Source organism: Myotis yumanensis, unplaced genomic scaffold (genome assembly GCF_028538775.1).
Source record: "Myotis yumanensis isolate MYYU_CA2020_CCGP unplaced genomic scaffold, mMyoYum1.0.hap1 SCAF_18, whole genome shotgun sequence".
Lineage (NCBI taxonomy): Eukaryota > Metazoa > Chordata > Mammalia > Chiroptera > Vespertilionidae > Myotis > Myotis yumanensis.
Genome location: NW_027223769.1, coordinates 23,317,082 through 23,334,003, shown reverse-complemented (window position 1 = coordinate 23,334,003; position 16,922 = coordinate 23,317,082). Strand labels below are relative to the sequence as shown.

General features: G+C 42.9%; 1 protein-coding gene across 2 annotated transcripts; it reads right to left on the bottom strand.

The window, feature by feature from the left end:
• Positions 1-263: 263 nt before the first annotated feature.
• LOC138996734 (ATP-dependent RNA helicase DDX19A) lies at positions 264-16,606 on the bottom strand. 2 transcript variants are annotated; one of them, XM_070397884.1, is made up of 12 exons: positions 16,470-16,606; positions 14,918-14,966; positions 12,987-13,037; positions 12,160-12,295; positions 9,664-9,756; positions 7,963-8,065; positions 7,517-7,631; positions 5,522-5,699; positions 4,977-5,214; positions 3,380-3,542; positions 2,519-2,710; positions 264-2,110 (listed from the first exon to the last, which is right to left on the bottom strand). In XM_070397884.1, the coding sequence occupies exons 1-12, from the start codon at positions 16,524-16,526 to the stop codon at positions 2,049-2,051; spliced, it is 1,437 nt and encodes a 478-aa protein (XP_070253985.1). In that variant the 5' UTR covers positions 16,527-16,606; the 3' UTR covers positions 264-2,048. The 2 variants fall into 2 exon arrangements, with proteins under 2 accessions (XP_070253985.1, XP_070253986.1); XM_070397885.1 differs by lacking the exons at positions 12,987-13,037; positions 14,918-14,966; positions 16,470-16,606 and adding an exon at positions 11,571-11,631 and having other exon boundaries at positions 12,160-12,243.
• Between the last annotated feature and the right edge of the window lie 316 nt (positions 16,607-16,922).

The window sequence follows — 16,922 nt, the reverse complement described above, 5'->3', positions numbered from 1 at the left end:
AGGTATCATAATCACTCACAGCCAATGAGCAGGGCAAAACATTTTGAGACCCACGATAATTCAGAAAATTAACTGCCCAAGAACTGCCAGAACAGGAAATGGGAGTGAATAATTTATAATGCTGGCATGAGGAAAGCTTGTCTAGCCATGACATAAAATTCAGATTTCTTAAAATAAAAATGAAATGTGAGAAACATTAAAATTAAACTTTTGTGTAGTAGTTAAGAAAAAATGAGTTTGTAAAGACAAACTAGGAAAACATCTACAACTCAAGACAAAGTTTAATTTCCCTAAAACAGAAAGATTGACAATTCAGTAGTAAAATGGTGAAACAAGAATAATACAAATATCCAATAAACTTGAAAATTTGCCAAACCTCACTAAATACAAAACAAAAAAGCAATGATATAATCTACTTTTGCTGTACAGTCTGGCAAAGTTTTAAAAATTAATAAATGTACAGTGTTGGCAAGCAGGTAAGAAAATAGTAGTATTTCTGTATAACTGCAATAACATACATTGGTAAAAATGTTTTGGCAAACTAAGTTAGCAATGTATTAAAAGTTTAAATGTCCCCAGTCTTTGACCCAACAACTCTACTTCCAACAATACATCCTAGAATGAGTCTCGGCAGGGCAGAGGTGACCGAGGATAGTGATGAGGCACTGTGGCGACACAACAGAGTGGAACCCCCATATGCCTTCACTAGAGGAGCCATGAAATGAATGCTAGGCAGCTACATGCTGGAATGATGCCACTGTCAACAGCGAGACTGATCTACGTGTGCTGGACATGTCACATGTCCACAATATGCTGGTAAAAGAGTCACAAAGACAAAAAAAATCAACAAAATATGCTGGTAAGTGAAATGGCGAGTTGCCCAAGAGTGGGAGTAGAATGTTCACATTTTTTAAAAGCAAAGTAGGTTGATATATGCAAACAGAAGGCAATATATTGAATGTTCACCAAGCTGCTAGCCATGGTGACCCCAGAGAGGTGAGGATAGAGATTACTTGCACTTCATAGTTACACACCCAAATGTATTTTTAATGTGCACCTATTAGTCTAATAACCAGAAAAATACAAATAAAGACAAATCAAGATAAGTAAAATGTTTCATAATTATTTTAAAATTTCTTAACATAATGAATGATGGGCACAGCTCTAGTTTATACGTCCACATTCACACTGTGTATGAAGTAAAGTGACCAATAGATCCACTATTACAGATGGACAGAATAATCCCAAGTTTTCACTTGGTCATAACTTCCTTTCCAAACTGTGCTGCTCCCCTCCAGGCATAGTGTGGACCCCCCACGGATAAGAGCCATCTCACTTGGCAGGGCATGTGTCAGACAATTGCCCGGTGTCTCCTGGCTGCCATGAATAATTACTGGGTGCACAAGCAGACAGAGCAAATGCAAGAGAAGTCAGGCCTGGTTTCTCAAAGGAGTCATAGCCCCTGCCAGACAAATCCTTCTGAAAATTCACTGACATCCATGTTTCTTCCCAATCAGGTTCACAAAGTATCCAAGATGCTCACCCAGGGAGAAACAGGGATATCCTCTGGCACAGAGAGCAGAGGTTAAAAAGATTAACTGGAACGTCTCTGGATTTTAGGAGAAGATGGCTCCAAAGATAGGAGACATTTGTGACTGGTCCCAGTCAAGAACAGCTCACAGGCCTCTGCTGCAGCTCCCCTCACTCCATCCATGCGGTGGGCCTCTCCCACACTCTACCTCTACCATTTCTGTAGGGGCTGGATGCAGGTCCCAGCATCCCTAGCCAGATAACAGGAATGGAATCCCAGGGCCAGTGATTACCAATAGCAACCAGATTACTATAAAGATGGGGGAAACCTTGGCTTAAAAAAACGGGGGAAAAGGACTACATTTCTCAAATGCAAAATTGTCCTCTACCTTTCTCAATCATTTGCATAATTTTTGTCAAGGCCAAACGTAGTTTAAAATAAGGCAGGTGGTTTCTCTCCACTCGTGCCTTTGTCCTTCGGTGACGTCCAGGCCTGTGCTGTGACCTGCAGGAGCTTCTCAGTTGGCTATTTTCTCAATCTCGTCCAAATCATCCGTGTCCAGTCTTTCTATTTTCTTATCTGAGAATAAAAAAAGAGTCAAAGAAATCAACATGGGGTTACATGGAGAGACACACCTAGGGAAGGGGCAGACCAGCAGGGAGAGAAAACACAGGTCTCTGCCCTGGCTAGGATTGAGCCCTGCCTCTGCCCACATCCATCCTCCGGTTAAACCCAAAGGCTTCTGGTGCCTGAGACAGACACTGACAACAGCAGTCCGAGTCCAAGGCCCTCAGCCTGGCCAGGGGAACTGACACTCGAGTCCTGACAATGAACTCCCGGGTGTGCTCTCTGAGGACGTCCCGATTGTAGGGGAGGAGGGGAATGTGCAAAGGGACAAAGCCTCTCTAGGGGCCACAGGACTACCTACCCTTCCACCCACCCCCGGACTTGCCCCATAAGGAAAGGCAGGACGCTCCCAGGACTCACTAAAATGCTCCTGGATTCTGTTGAGGATGTTCATGCTGTGCTTGCTGTCGACCATGTTCACTGCCAGGCCCCTCTTGCCAAAGCGGCCAGTGCGCCCGATCCGGTGCAGGTAAGTCTCGTTGTCTGGGTTCCCATCCTTGTCCACAGGAAGGTCAAAGTTGATGACAACAGACACCTGTTCAACGTCGATACCTGCATGAAGAAGAGATGGAGAAGAGTAAGGATGGGAGACAGGCCACATACACCGACTTTGGTTGGAGGGAGTCAGGGCTGGCCAGCTCTGGGATTCCGGGACAAGGAGCACGGAGCAGAATCCAGAGGAAAACCACAGGACTTTGGCAGGTGCTAACAAAATTAAGAACTCAGTAGGAGCCCTAGCTGATTTGCTCAGTGGATAGAGCCTCCGCCTGAGAACTGAAGAGTCCCAGGTTCGACTCAGGTCAAGGGCACTTGCCCAGATTAGGGGTGCAATCCCCAGTAGGGGGCATGCAAGAGGCAGCCAATCAATGACTGTCTCTCATCATTGATGTTTCTATCTCCCCCTCTCCCTCTCTGAAATAAACAAAAATATATATGTAAAAAAAAGTCAGTAAGAGAGCCTCTGCTAGACACTAGTGTCAGGAGATGCAGCTGAAACCTCAATGGCTGCACGAAGAGCAGACGCCATTGTAAACCAGTCAGAAGCTTGTACCTTTCCTTCCACCAAGTAAGGACTCGGTTCCTGTGGAAGTTCTCTGCTGAGGGAATCCTGTCTCTCCTAGAAAAGGACGTCACCACCAACCCCACGTGACCTCTCCCAACCACCCGAGTTGTTCATATGCTACCCTGAGGCTGGCAGACCAGGACAAGTTCTCTGCTCACCACGGGCACACACGTTGGTGGTCACCAGAACCTTCTCTTTGCCCTGTCGGAAGCGCTCAATCACCGCAGCCCTCTGCTCCACCATCATCTCCCCACTTAGCAGAGCCACCTGGTGGCCTTCTCTTGAGAGCTCTGCTGCCAGCCAACTGGCTGTTTTGCGGGTCTGAAGGAAGAAAACATTTGAGACATCAAAGTCCCCGATGAATATTTTTGATCTAGAAAACTCTACCTGAAACTTAGCAGCTAAGGGTTAAATTTCCTAAAATTGTTAACTTGATAGTGTACCAGGAAGTAACAATGTCACCTGGGTCAAAAATATTTGATCTAAAAATAATCAAAAGGGTGAAAAATCAGAGAAATTATACTTACTAGCCTGGACTCTCTAAGATATCCATGTCATGAAAGGTGGAGAAACTGGTGGGATTAAGTCCTCAAGAGACATGACAACTAAATGCAATAATCTCTGAATGGCTCTTTGGTTTAGCAACAGCAACCAAAAGCAATAAAGAACCTTTGTGGTAACAAGTGGGGAAAATGGAATACAGATGAACTGTTTAGGGGATAACATTACTATCACTGTATCATTGTTCAAGGTGTGGTAATGGTATTATGGTCATTCTTGGGAAATATTTAGCTGTGAATTTGTCATCATGTCTACAACTACCTTAACAATGACTCAGTAAGCCCTGGCCAGTGTTTCCAATGGTTAGAGCAAAGCGTCACAGGCTTGATTCCCTGTCAAGGGCTGTGTACCTGGTATTGCAGGTTCAATCCTGGCCCTGGTGGGGGGATACAACCAATCGATGTCTCTCTCCAATCAATATTTCTCTCTCTCTCCCCCTCTCTTCCTCCCTTCCACTCTAAGAAGTTAATGGAAAAAATATCCTCAGGTGAGGAGTAACAAAACAAAAATTTTTTTTAATTAAATAAATTAAAATAAAATGACTCAGCAAAAAGAAAAAGTACAGGTATTTCACACACATGGATATGAATAATAAAGCAAATGTGGCTAAATGTTGACAATAGGTGAAGGACATGTTATTCGTTTTATTTTTTTATTTTCTATAGGTGTGAAAGTTTCAATTTGAGGTTGGGAGAGGGATGCCACTCTAAATTATAAGTCTTCTAACAACAGAGTAAGAGTTATCTCATTTTTATATCCTTTAAATAGCATTTTGAAATTTTCTTCAGATATCTTATTTACTGGTGAAAAAAATTTTTTTGCTATTATAAATGATATCCCTCAATTTTCTATGTTTTTGCACTTGAAACTAGAAAACTAGTTGTTTTATATTAATTTTGTAACCAATCATTTTAATTTCTTATCAGTTGATTCTCTTGGGTTTTCTAATAATACATCACATACAAACAATATAAAATTCAAGGTGCTCTATGCTTAGGCTATGTATACCTCAGGACACTAAAAATTGCCTCTTACATCTTCACAAACCATTTCCTTCCTGGCCCCACAGAGAGAAGCTGGTCCTCCTCAGCACTAAGGTGGAGCTGGCTGAGAGGGAGGGGGCTGGACACCTTCCCATGGAACTCCTCCCCAGGCTGGCCTGCTGCTGCTGCTGCTGCTCCTGCTGCTACTCACATGGCAGAAGATCATGGCCTGAGCAATGGTGATGGCCCCGTAGAGGTTACACAAGGCCTGGAACTTCTCGTCTCTGTTATTGCACAGGACGTAATACTGCTTGATGGTGTCCAATGTCTCCTCCTCCCGCTTCAGTTTGATAATGTTTGGGTCTGGGACCACTTTCTGGGCAAATTTCCATACAGAGTCTTCAAAGGTGGCAGAGAAAAGCAGCATCTGGCAGTTCCTGGGCAGCATCCTGCAAGGGAAGGCCCAGGTATTTGGCACGAACCTGAGTGTTTCACTGGAATGAGCAGCAGCACAGCCTCCCCAGGCTTGGATGGGCTATGTCCCCTGGAAGGTGGCAGAGGTGGAGGAGCACTGTGGGGAAGAGGTGGGACCAGACATGGGGCAGGGACAGGGTGGTATTAGATTCCTAAGTCTTTTCCTTGACCCAGGCGGGAGTATGGTCAGTGCCAACATGGCCCATCAATCACAGGCTTCTCAAGCTTCTGAAGCAGAGAACCCAGTACAAGGCTGAGAAGTTCCTCCCAATAGAGTCCTACCTTTGGATGCGGATGCTCTGATCTTGGTGGCCCTGAGTAGCTATCATCACATCAGCCTCATCCAGAACAAACACCTTGATCTTCTTGGGGTCAATGAACTTGAGCTTGGCGCACCAGTCTAAGACAGTCCCAGGGGTGCCAATGACAATGTGCTCACTGATCTTCTGACCCCTTTCCACTGTGGAGACAAGAGGTGTTCTGTGGTTATTTCCATGGCAAAACCAGCTTTGGAAAGCAAAGCCTTGTCCCATTCTTCCAGAGGTTTTAGAACAAGTTAATTACAGATTTCAAAGGATACAGGACTGTTTCCCAAGTCTTGGTTTTACTGTAAAGTGGGCATAATGACACCTACCTGACTGCATGTGGTCAGGATAAAATCCTACACAGTGAAACCTCAGTAAGTGTTAGTTCCTTCCTACCTTCTATAATTCAACACCATCCAAATCTTTCTCTTTAGCATTATCTTGTTCTTTTCATGCCATTCATTCACTCATGATTCACTGATTTTCTCCCAAATTGGCAAAAATACTTTGGGGTCCTCAATAATGTTTAAGAGTGTAGAAGACTGGCCCTGGATGGGTAGCTCAGTTGGTCATCCCAATACGCCCAAGTTGTGGGTTCAGTCTCGCCAGGGCACATACAAGAATAAACTAATGAATGCATAAATAAGTGAAACAACAAATCGATGTTTCTCTCTCTCCCCCCTAAATCTATAAATTAAAAAAAAAAAAAGAGTGTAAGAGACCAAAAAACTTGAGAAGCACTGCTGTAGGCAATTACAAACTTTTGGGTCAAAGGGATGTCTCTCTTCAACTTTTCTAGGTAACGTCAAACTGTTTTCTAAAGTGATTGTGCCAGTGTATACTCCTGCCAGAAATGTGTGAGCATTCCAGTTTTGTGTCTTCACCAATGCTGGTAATTGTCAGATTTCTTCATTTTTGCCCACCTGAGATGTGTATAGTGGTTTTAATTCACATTTTTGTGATGACTAATGAGGCTCATTTTCATGTTTACTGACCATCTGAATTCCTTCTTTTGTGAAGTGTCTGTTCAACTGGGCCTCTTTTGTCTTTTTTTAAAACTATGTATCTCTTTTATATATATATATTATTGATTTCAGAAAGGGAGAGGGAAAGAGCGATAGAAACATCAATGATGAGAATAACCGACTGGCATGTGTTCTTGACCAGAATCAAACCCAGGACCCTTCAGTCCACAGGCTGATACTCTATCCCCTGAGCCAAACCAGCTAGGGCTCTTTTGTCTTTTCTTAATGATTTGTAGTTTTTAAATATTCCATTAACTTTCTAATGACCCACTTTCTACCTGCCCTACCTCATTTTAAACCATTTTCTCTACCTTACATTCTGCAGAATACACAGAAGAAAGAACTGCTGGAGGATTTCTGATTCTGATAAGACCAAGAGAGCTATACATGCTCTTAGTTTACTCTTACTAAAGCTGTGCTTACTTTTTAAAACTACGTATTTTCATTTATTTCAGAGAGGAAGGGAGAGGGTATCATTGATCGGCTGCCTCCTGCATGCCACATACTGGGATCGAATCCACAACCTGGGCATATGTCCTGTCTGGGAATTGAACAGTAACTCTTGGTTCATAGGCCAACACTCAACCAGTAAGCCATGCCTGCTGGGCATTTTTAAAGAAAGGTATCTGACCTCCACCCCGCATCCTCAGTGCTGCCATCCCTCTCTAGTAAGCAGCTTCCAGAACTCTGGATGCCAAATTAAACCCTATCTTGTCAGTGAAGAACGCCTGGACCCAGGCATTTTCTAACAATGCAAAATCTTATGTTAAGGGTGGAGAGAACTGTTAACAAATTAGCAAGTAATTAAATACATTGGCTAAAATCAATGCATTTGGGCTCTAAGGTCAGATTGAACCAGAGTTAAATAATCATCATCATGTTTCAGCATTCAAACACCCAACCACCCTACCCTACTCACTGCTTAGGGCTCACCTCTTTATACTCACATTTATTGCCTCGAACAGCATAAGCAAGCTTTAGTTCTGGATGAAATTTGCCCATCTGCTCAATCACTTTTCCTGTTTGAAGCGCCAACTCATATGTTGGGGAGAGGCAAAGGCACTGACAGGGGGATCATAAAGGATGACTTTAGGAGACCCTTTCAGTAACACAACAGGCTCTAAAGCAACAAGTATGCTGATGTTATTAGCACTTGAACAGTGCAGGGAACCACATCCTTTCAACCAGGCCAACCTTTCAGTTTGGCTGGGGGATGCCTTTGGGAGCTATTGTTTAAAGGTGCTTTCAAATGAATTTTACCCACATCCTGCTCTGCCTGAGTCACAGTTTGAAGCACAGGGAATGTTCAGAACCCTCCAGGGGAACCCTCGTCAATCCCCCACCAGATGGCAGTGCCCAGGCAAGTGAGGACCCAGGATCCCCCAGCCCTCACCTGAGGGTATCTCTCTGCTGGCTCCACTCGGCTGAGCATGGCCAGGACAAAGGCAGCTGTTTTCCCAGTACCAGACTGAGACTGGGCAATCAGGTTCTGTGGGCTGGATGGAGGAAGAAGAGAGATGAAAATAAGATTGGTTAAACACACACAAAGGTGTCAAGATGTTCTTTCTGAGTAGTAGGAATATGGATTTCCTTCTTTAGTCCAGATTTTCTGCATTGAGAACAATGACAAATGTTTTTTGTGTTTTTTAAAAAATATATTTTATTGATTTTTTACAGAGAGGAGGGGAGAGGGATAGAGAGCTAGAAACATCGATGAGAGAGAAACATCGATCAGCTGCCTCCTGCGCACTCCCCACTGGGGATGTGCCTGCAACCAAGGTACATGCCCTTGACCAGAATCGAACCTGGGACCCTTCAGTCCGCAGGCCAACAACGCTCTGTCCACTGAGCCAAACCAGTTAGGTAGACAAATGTTTTTATATTGTTATAAAACTGCTTAAATATTATGGAAAATGATTGTTTTAGATGGGTTCACATCGAGAAGTCCTTACTCTAGACTCTAGCACAGCTAGTGCCCTAGTTTTGAACCTTAGGGGTCCCGCAGAAACTAAGATAGCACAGTAAGGTCTGTGCCAATAAGACAAGTCCCCGAGAATGTTTTCTGCTGAGCCATAATGTGCCTCTAGCACTCAGCTCCTTCTGTGTGTTCCCTTTCCCATCTTTATAGAAAATGTAAGATTCTAAGTCAGACAGATACTTTAGAGGGAACTTTCACATTTCACTTCGTGTAACCCAATGTCATGGAAATAGGTGGCATTTTTGTCATTAAAAAAGAAAAACAAGCCCTGACGGAGTGGCTCAGTGGTTGAGCATCGACACATGAACCAGGAGGTCACAGTTTGCCTTCTTTTTTTTTTTTTATATATTTTATTGATTTTTTATAGAGAGGAAGGGAGAGAGATAGAGTTAGAAACATTGATGACAGAGAAACATCAATCAGCTGCCTCCTGCACACACACCCCCCCCCCCCCCCCCCGGGGATGTGCCCGCAACCCAGGCACATGCCCTTGACTGGAATCGAACCTGGGACCCCTCAGTCCGCAGGCCGACGCTCTATCCATTGAGCCAAACCGGCTTCGGCACCAGGAGGTCACAGTTTGAATCCCAGTCAGGGCACATACCTGGATTGCGGGTTCGGTCCCCAGTAAGAGGCATGCAGGAGGCAGCCGATCAATGATTCTCTCTTATTATTGATCTCTCTCTCTCTCTCAAATCAATAAAAACATGTCTTTTTAAAAAAAGTTGCTACACAAAAGTATATCACTTATCTAAGGTTTAAAAATATATAAACTACTCTAGATGCTTAGGGCACACAGAAACCTAATAAAAGTATAAAGAAATGAGGAAATGATGACCCACTTCGGGATGATGCTTACTTTGGTGGGAGAGGATATGAGCGGAGAAGGGTATACAACTGCCAACGACTAAATGTTTTATTTCTTGGCAGGTGTTCTTGGTATTGCTCTTGACACCTTTTTGCAGGTCTCAAATATTTCAAAATAATTTGTAAAAACCCAATTCAAGCTATTCCTCTGAAGAAACATGTTGCCCCAAACGTCCCATCTTGGTCTCCAGACAGTAACAGCTGTTGATGGGTGACATTAAACCAAATTCTGAAGATGTGCATACTCACGGCTCAGCAAGCATCATGGGTAACGCGTTCTCTTGTATCTTGGATGGTCGGTTGAAGCCCATGGCATAGACTCCCTGAAGAAGCTGTGGTTTCCTGGGAGGCCAGGGAGAGAGAAAAGGAATCTCTAGTTGTTGAGACTGTTTAAAAGGCCTAGATTTTTATCTTTCCCTATATCTAGCAAAGAATGATGATGAAACCATCTTTTCCTACTAGATCTTAATCTGCAACTATTATGCAATTCATAAAATATAGATTAGTTTCCTTTCTCATAGAAATTCATGCTTTTAGCACATCCACAAATATAATTGGCCTTCTGTGACCAATGTTCCCTGGATACTGCAAGAGTGGTATTTATTAATTCATGGTGCAAAGTAAATTATAAAAGACATATTTAAAAGTAAAACTGCTTCCTATGCTGCTAAGAAATAGAAATCCCTTAGGAGAATGGGATTTCAATGGGAATTTCTCAGCACAGATATTAAAGTGAACCAGCCATTCTGTGTTCAATGGTCCTTCCAAAGCCAGCCTGGAAAAGTCAAGTGCAAATACTTGGAAAAATTAAGAAGAAGACTGATTCAGCCAGTTTCTAGTAGCTGATCTATACAGTAAGAGAGGGTTCAGTTATCATCCTGAACTTTACAAATGCTCAGATTTATTTATGTCTAGTCAAAATCAAGAATAGAAAAGCACCAACTTCTTATATAAGTTGCTCTTACATTGCATTTACAATTAGCTGTTACCTTTAAACAGGGTGTTTAACAAAAATCATACTAGATTATTTCCCAAAAAAGTCAAACCAAGTCAAGACTTCTGTCCTAAGCCCTTCTTGGAGTTCAACAGACTCTCTCAAAGGCAAATTCTTCTGGCCTATGTTGGTTCTCAGACACAAAGAACTTTGAGAACATAACCTTTGGTGTCTGCCATTTGGAAGAAAGGCTGTAATGCCAGCAGATTCTGATTTGGTTGTCAAGGAAACAGTCACTATTGAATGAGGATTTTCAAGTGATCTAAGAGCTTCCAGTGGCTCAATTTTTTTTTCTTTCATTTTGCAGATTAATTCAAATCTTTTAAATACAAAAACAGACCAAGTATACTAGGTGACCTAGGTTTCATTCTTTGTTTCCTTTGGCGACCAACAGCTAAATCAGAGAGAACTTGCCTTTTCAGAGGACAATTCATCACTAGTTGAACTGAGAGTTCGAATCCTTTACGTGAAAGAAACTTAAAAAAAAAACCTGGAAAAGCAAACTGTGAGTTCAGGAAATAGTAGAGCACATCTAGCTGCCCTAATGCAGTTTATAAACAGAGCAGAAATGACAGATTTTTTGAATGAAGCCCTTAAGAGAAAATACAGAAAATTACAATTTCCTGAAATCATTAAAAACAGCCACTTTCATTAGTGTTAACAGCTGGCAGAAATGTAGCCTCTGTTTGCTCACAGTGGGCATACTACAGATTTTGCTGAATAAAGGTAAAGAATCCATTTATTCCACCACTTTCTTATTTACCAGCTATTTCCTGTCTATGATTTGGGTCCTGGCAGGCAGCAAGAATGTTAGTTTATCTTCTGTCACTCATAACACCCAGCACAGTGGCATGTACATAAACCTATGAGCCATGCACACCTCTTTACTAACTTACTGAAGAAACAAAAAACTTGGTATATCCTTTCATAATTATCTCTTTAAAATACTGACACATTAGAAGTCATTCTTAGCGCAATGCCATCCATGTGCTCCCCTGAGATTCAATTCTGGGTTCTGGACTTTTTAAAAATTCCAGAATGTTGAAGGCTGCTTTGCACTGTAGGTCCTGGGAATCCTGTACAGGCTCTTTTGACACATTTGATAAAAGCAGATAAACTGTTCTTAAGACCATAAACCCTATAGTCTAACGAGAGAGCTTACCTAATAAGAAATGTTCCTGACATCCAGAAATCACCTGTCAGCCAATATTTTATTGAAAGTTCTAAGAGCATAAAAGAAAAAAGACTTTCAGCTATGATGAATAAATCTGTGGCATTTAAAAATCCCTATCAAGAGGAGGAGAACCGGGAAGCAAAGAGACAAGGGTAGGAGGGAGACCATCACTGTCACCTTTTTCATACTTTTTGACTTTTGAATCATGTGAATTATTAACTAGTCAAAGAGATCAATATATTAAGATTTAAAAAAATATATATCTTATTGATTATTTAGATTTGACAAAGGAAGGGAGAGGGAAAGATAGAAACAGCAATGAGAAAGAAACATCAATATTGATTGCCTGCCTCCTGCACGCCCCCCACTGGGGATCAAGCCCGCAACCTGGGCAAGTGCCCTGACTAGGAATCGAACCAGCAACCTCTTGGTGCATGGATCGACACTCAACCACTGAGCCACACCGGTCAAGCAGGGTTTTTAAAAATAAAAGTACAATTCCCACAAGAATCTGTGTGATGCTAAGTTTTATAAAAGAGGGATGGATAAGAAACAGCTCAAAGAAACAAATACTCACAGGCGAAGCTCCTCGAAGGACTTCACTGAGTAGAGGGGGGACTTTGGGTCCCGCTGCAGGACTTCCACTTGGTTTGTGTTGTCGACCAGGTTGCTTCTGATCAGCTTGTTGAGTAAGGACTGGGCAGCTCTGTCCTCTGTCAGAAAGAAACCAGTAGATTTTCTTTTTCTCATTTTTAAAATTTTTATTGATTTTAGAGAAAGGGAGAGATAGAGAGAACTATCGATTTGTTGTTACACTTATTTATGCACTCATTGGTTGATTCTTGTATGTGCCCAGACCAGGGATCGAACCCGCAACCTTGGCGTATCAGGATGATGCCCTAATCAACTGAGCTACCTGGCCAGGGTCACCAGTTGATTTTCTTCACACTCATCTGTCAAACTCCATCCTTGTGACACTACCCCCCCCCCTTTATAGAACATTCCCTAAAAAGGCTATCTATGTTAATCTCCACTTCCTTCCCTCCCCTTCTGTTGAATGTACATGGAATAGGGTTCTTATTTAATCTCTCCACTTAACCTCAGCCCTTGTAAAACTCACCAATGATGCCTACGCTGCTAAATCAATCCAAAAGGCAATTGTTAGTTCTTCTCTTAATCAACTTGTTACCTATATTTGACTCCCTACTTTGGAAAAACTTCCTTCTTCTGATTTCGGGGACAGCACTCTCTTTTGGTCCTATTTCACTGACTGTGTCTTCTCAATCTCCTTTGTGGATTCCTCTTCTTCCCCTTCATCTTATAACTAAGTATACCTCTGGCTCCAGAAAGGCAAGTCCTGGGTCATACTGTGTCTCTTGCTACAGGGTTTCAATGAGTAATTACCTTTCTCTTCTTCATCTGTTTTCTCTGCAGTGGCATTGCTTTTGATAACACCTACACAAGAAAACAGTTGTCATAATCAGAAAGGCAAATATCAAACCCACCCAAAAGGTGGGACAATGTAAATACTAAAATTTATTTTATGTGATCAAAATGTAAATAGTTGGCATTTCTTTGTGTTTAATAAATTTTTATTCCTATGAAATTTTTAAGTGCATAAGAAAATTTCAATTTTCTAGAAATTTTGGCTGACTTCAAAGTGATCAGCAGAATGTCACCTCTGACTTACCCTAAAATAAACTATAGCTTTATATTAGCAAACATAATTAAACATGAGAAAGAAAAATTAAAAGACAGAGGTAAAATGATCACTTTTTATAGAATGTATGACTGTAAACTTTTAGGGCTAAGTATCAACTTAAGTAAACAGAAATCAGTAGTTTACATAATTATATAGAGAGATATAATTGAAAAAATCTGACTTTATAATGGCAACTAAAAAGATAAAATGTTGCACCTAGAAATAAAATTAACAAAAATACGCAAGACTTAGATGAAGAAAACTTTAAATCACGTACAAAATAATGCAAATAGGTACAGCTAAAAACCCCCATAAATTTAAATGGGAATCTAAGATATTTACTTAACCCAAAAGAAGGCAGGAAAAGAGGCAGAGAACAAAATATAAGGGGACAAACAAATCAAACAGTAAAATTGCTGGGTTGAAATGTGGATTGTGGACCGACCCCCAATTCATATGTTGAAGTCCTAAGAATGTGCCTCAGAATGTAACCTTGTTTTGAGATAGGGTCATTGCAGATGTAATTGGCTAAGATGAGGTCATTAGGGTGGGCCCCAATCCAATACGATTAATGTCCTTCTAAAAAGGGGAAATTTGAACATAGATATGCACACAGGGAAAATGCCATGTGAAGACGAAGACAGATTGGGGTGATGCTTCTATAAGCCAAGGAACACCAAAGACTGCCAGGTCCTTCCTCATAGCCCTCAGAAGGAACCAACCCTGCCGACAGCCTGATCTTGGACTTCTGGCCTCCAGAACTGTGAGACAATAAATTTCTATTGTTCAGCCCTAGCTGGTTTGGCTCAGTGGACAGAGTGTCGGCATGTGGACTGAAGGGTCCTGGGTTCGATTCCCGTCAAGGGTACATGCCCAGGTTGTGGGCTTGATCCCCAGTAGGGGGCATGCAGGAGACAGCCAATCAATGATTCTCTTCCATCATTGATGTTTCTCTCTCTCTCTCTCTCCCTCCCTCCCTCTCTGAAATAAATAAAAATATATATTTAAAAAATAAATTTCTATTGTTCAAACCACCCAGTTTGTGATACTTTGTTATGGCAGCCCTAGCAAACTAATAATAGGTGGAGATTGGGAACTGGGGAAATGGTGGCCAGATGGAAAGGCCTTTCACCTGTTCATACTTTATGAGTTGTTTGTGGGTTTTTTAAAATATTTTTACTGATTGCAGAGAGGAAGGGTGAGGGAGAAAGAGATAGATACATCAACCATGAGAGAGAATCATTGATTGGCTGTCTCCTGCACATCCCCTACTGGGGATGAAGCCCACAACCCGGGCATGTGCTGTGATCGGGAATCTAACCGTGATCTCCTGGTTCATAGGTCAAGGCTCAACCACTGAGCCATGCCGACCGGGTACTTTATGAGTTTTGAACCCAGATTAACCTTTAAAAATTTTAAAGAAACATTATCAAGTGAACAGTGACAGAGGTTAGATCAAATCTGGAAAAATAACATATCCCCTTCAGTGTGAAACCGACTTTACCGGCTGTGAAATCCAGAGCGAACATTTGCCGAACATGCTAAACGAAAGCTCCTTTTCACAGTACAGCTATGAGTACAAAGCAGAAGCAAACTTATAACTTGTACCAGCTTACAATTGCTCATGACTCACCATTGGTATCTGGTTTGACTCTCTCTTCCTTGATCTGCAAATTACTGATCTGAATGGAAATAAAAGAAAACACTTGAGAGCAGAGCCACAGGATAACTTAATACTATAAATTATGTATTAAGCTAATGTACACAAGTCTATATGGTAAAATAAAAAGAGGGGAGGGCTTTTACCAACTATCAGGAAGCAGTGTTTTAAAACATTAAGTTACATCAGCCTCCTGATAAGCAAATTGTTTAGAACCAGATACCAAGTATATTCCTATCTCATCTAGATTAGGAAAATAGGTTTAAAAAGATGTGAAACAAATTCTCAGTAACTGTCTTTTAAGAAAGATCTGATGCTAAACAATAGATTCTAAACTCGAGAGCACCAGAACCATATACTGTATCATACTTTTTTTAAAAATTGGTATCAGCCAAAACCGGTTTGGCTCAGTGGATAGAGCGTCAGCCTGCAGACTGAAAGGTCCCAGGTTCGATTCCGGTCAAGGGCATGTACCTGGGTTGCGGGCACATCCTCAGTAGGAGATGTGCAGGAGGCAGCTGATCGATGTCTCTCTCTCATCGATGTTTCTAACTCTCTATCTCTCTCCCTTCCTCTCTGTAAAAAATCAACAAAATATATATTTTTTAAAAAATTGGTATCACAGAGGAAAGAAGGGGAGAGGGAAACATCAATGAAGAGAATCACTGGTGGGCTGCCTCCTGCACGCCACACCCCCCTCCCCCAACACACACACACAAACACACTGGGGACTGAGCCCCAAACCCTGGCATTCGCCCTGGCTGTATTTGATTCCTATTGACCTCCTGGTTCATGGGTCCATGCTCAACCACTGAGCCATACCATCTGGGCCATATCATACTTTTTGAATAAAATATATAAAAACCGAAATCTGTTATTCTGCATAGCTACAAACTACCAACCATGTTAAGCGTGGACCTAAAAAATGTTCAAACAAGGCACTCTCCCTCCTGGGAGCCTATCTTCCCTCTCAGGAGTGCATCTCCTAGAGACTGACGATCCCCAAGAGACTTGCAACCAGGGGAGCAGTGGGCAGCGGCGGCTCCACCCAGGCTCACCGCTGAACCTGCCTCCAAGGCCCCTCTTCTCTGACTTCCCAGTGAGCCCACGCAGTCCCGCCTCGGCTCTCCTGTTGCTTGTTCTATTCTAAGCACTTCCTTTGCTTCACTGGCCCCAGCTTTAATATAAGTACTCTCAAAATCAAAGTTAACGATGTTAAAATAAGGGAAGCACATTGTCGTTCTCCTCTTGATGAGAAAGAGAACCGGCCTAAACTTGCCTCTCCTTGACATCCCCACTGGGAGATGCGATACAGAAAAGACAGCATACGTAGCGGGAACAGACTGCCACCGGATAAAAGCCTTAAACTGGCCCAGAGGGAGACAAAAGGCTCGAATCAGCACGGATTCCTCGGCGGGCCATCGGCTTGCGCCCTCCCCCCCGCTCCCCGTGGGCTCCCTGGATTTGGGGCAGGGTCGGCTGGGGCCCTCCTACTTCCTTCTCCCCTGGAGCTGCAGCCACTGACCGACTTGACAGCCGCTTCCTGCTGGTCCACGGCCAGGGCCCACGAGTCGGAGGCCATGGCGCGGAGGGAGGGAGGCCGGCTCGCGAAAAATGCACACGCTCGCACAGATCCCGAGCCCGCCGCCGGCGCGAGAAGGTAACTCACGCGGACCGGAAGTGGCGCTGCTTAAACGTGACGTCATTCCGGCAGGACGCGAACGTCACCATTCCGCGTCGCGCCGCGCCGGCCGTTTCCGCGCCGCGCCCGCTCCCGTCAGGCGCCAAGCCGAGGCCTCCGCGGGTTTCCGCGGGCTTAGCCTCTCGGTGTCTCAATGTGTCTGAGGTCTGTGAGGTGAAACTCTTAGCCTCGCTTTGCCTAACTTCACGCTGAAGTAACCCAAGTTTTACTTTCAAACCTGCCACGTCTCGTGGAGTTTATAAATCTCTGAACTCTAAAGAAAAGTTCCCTGAGAAT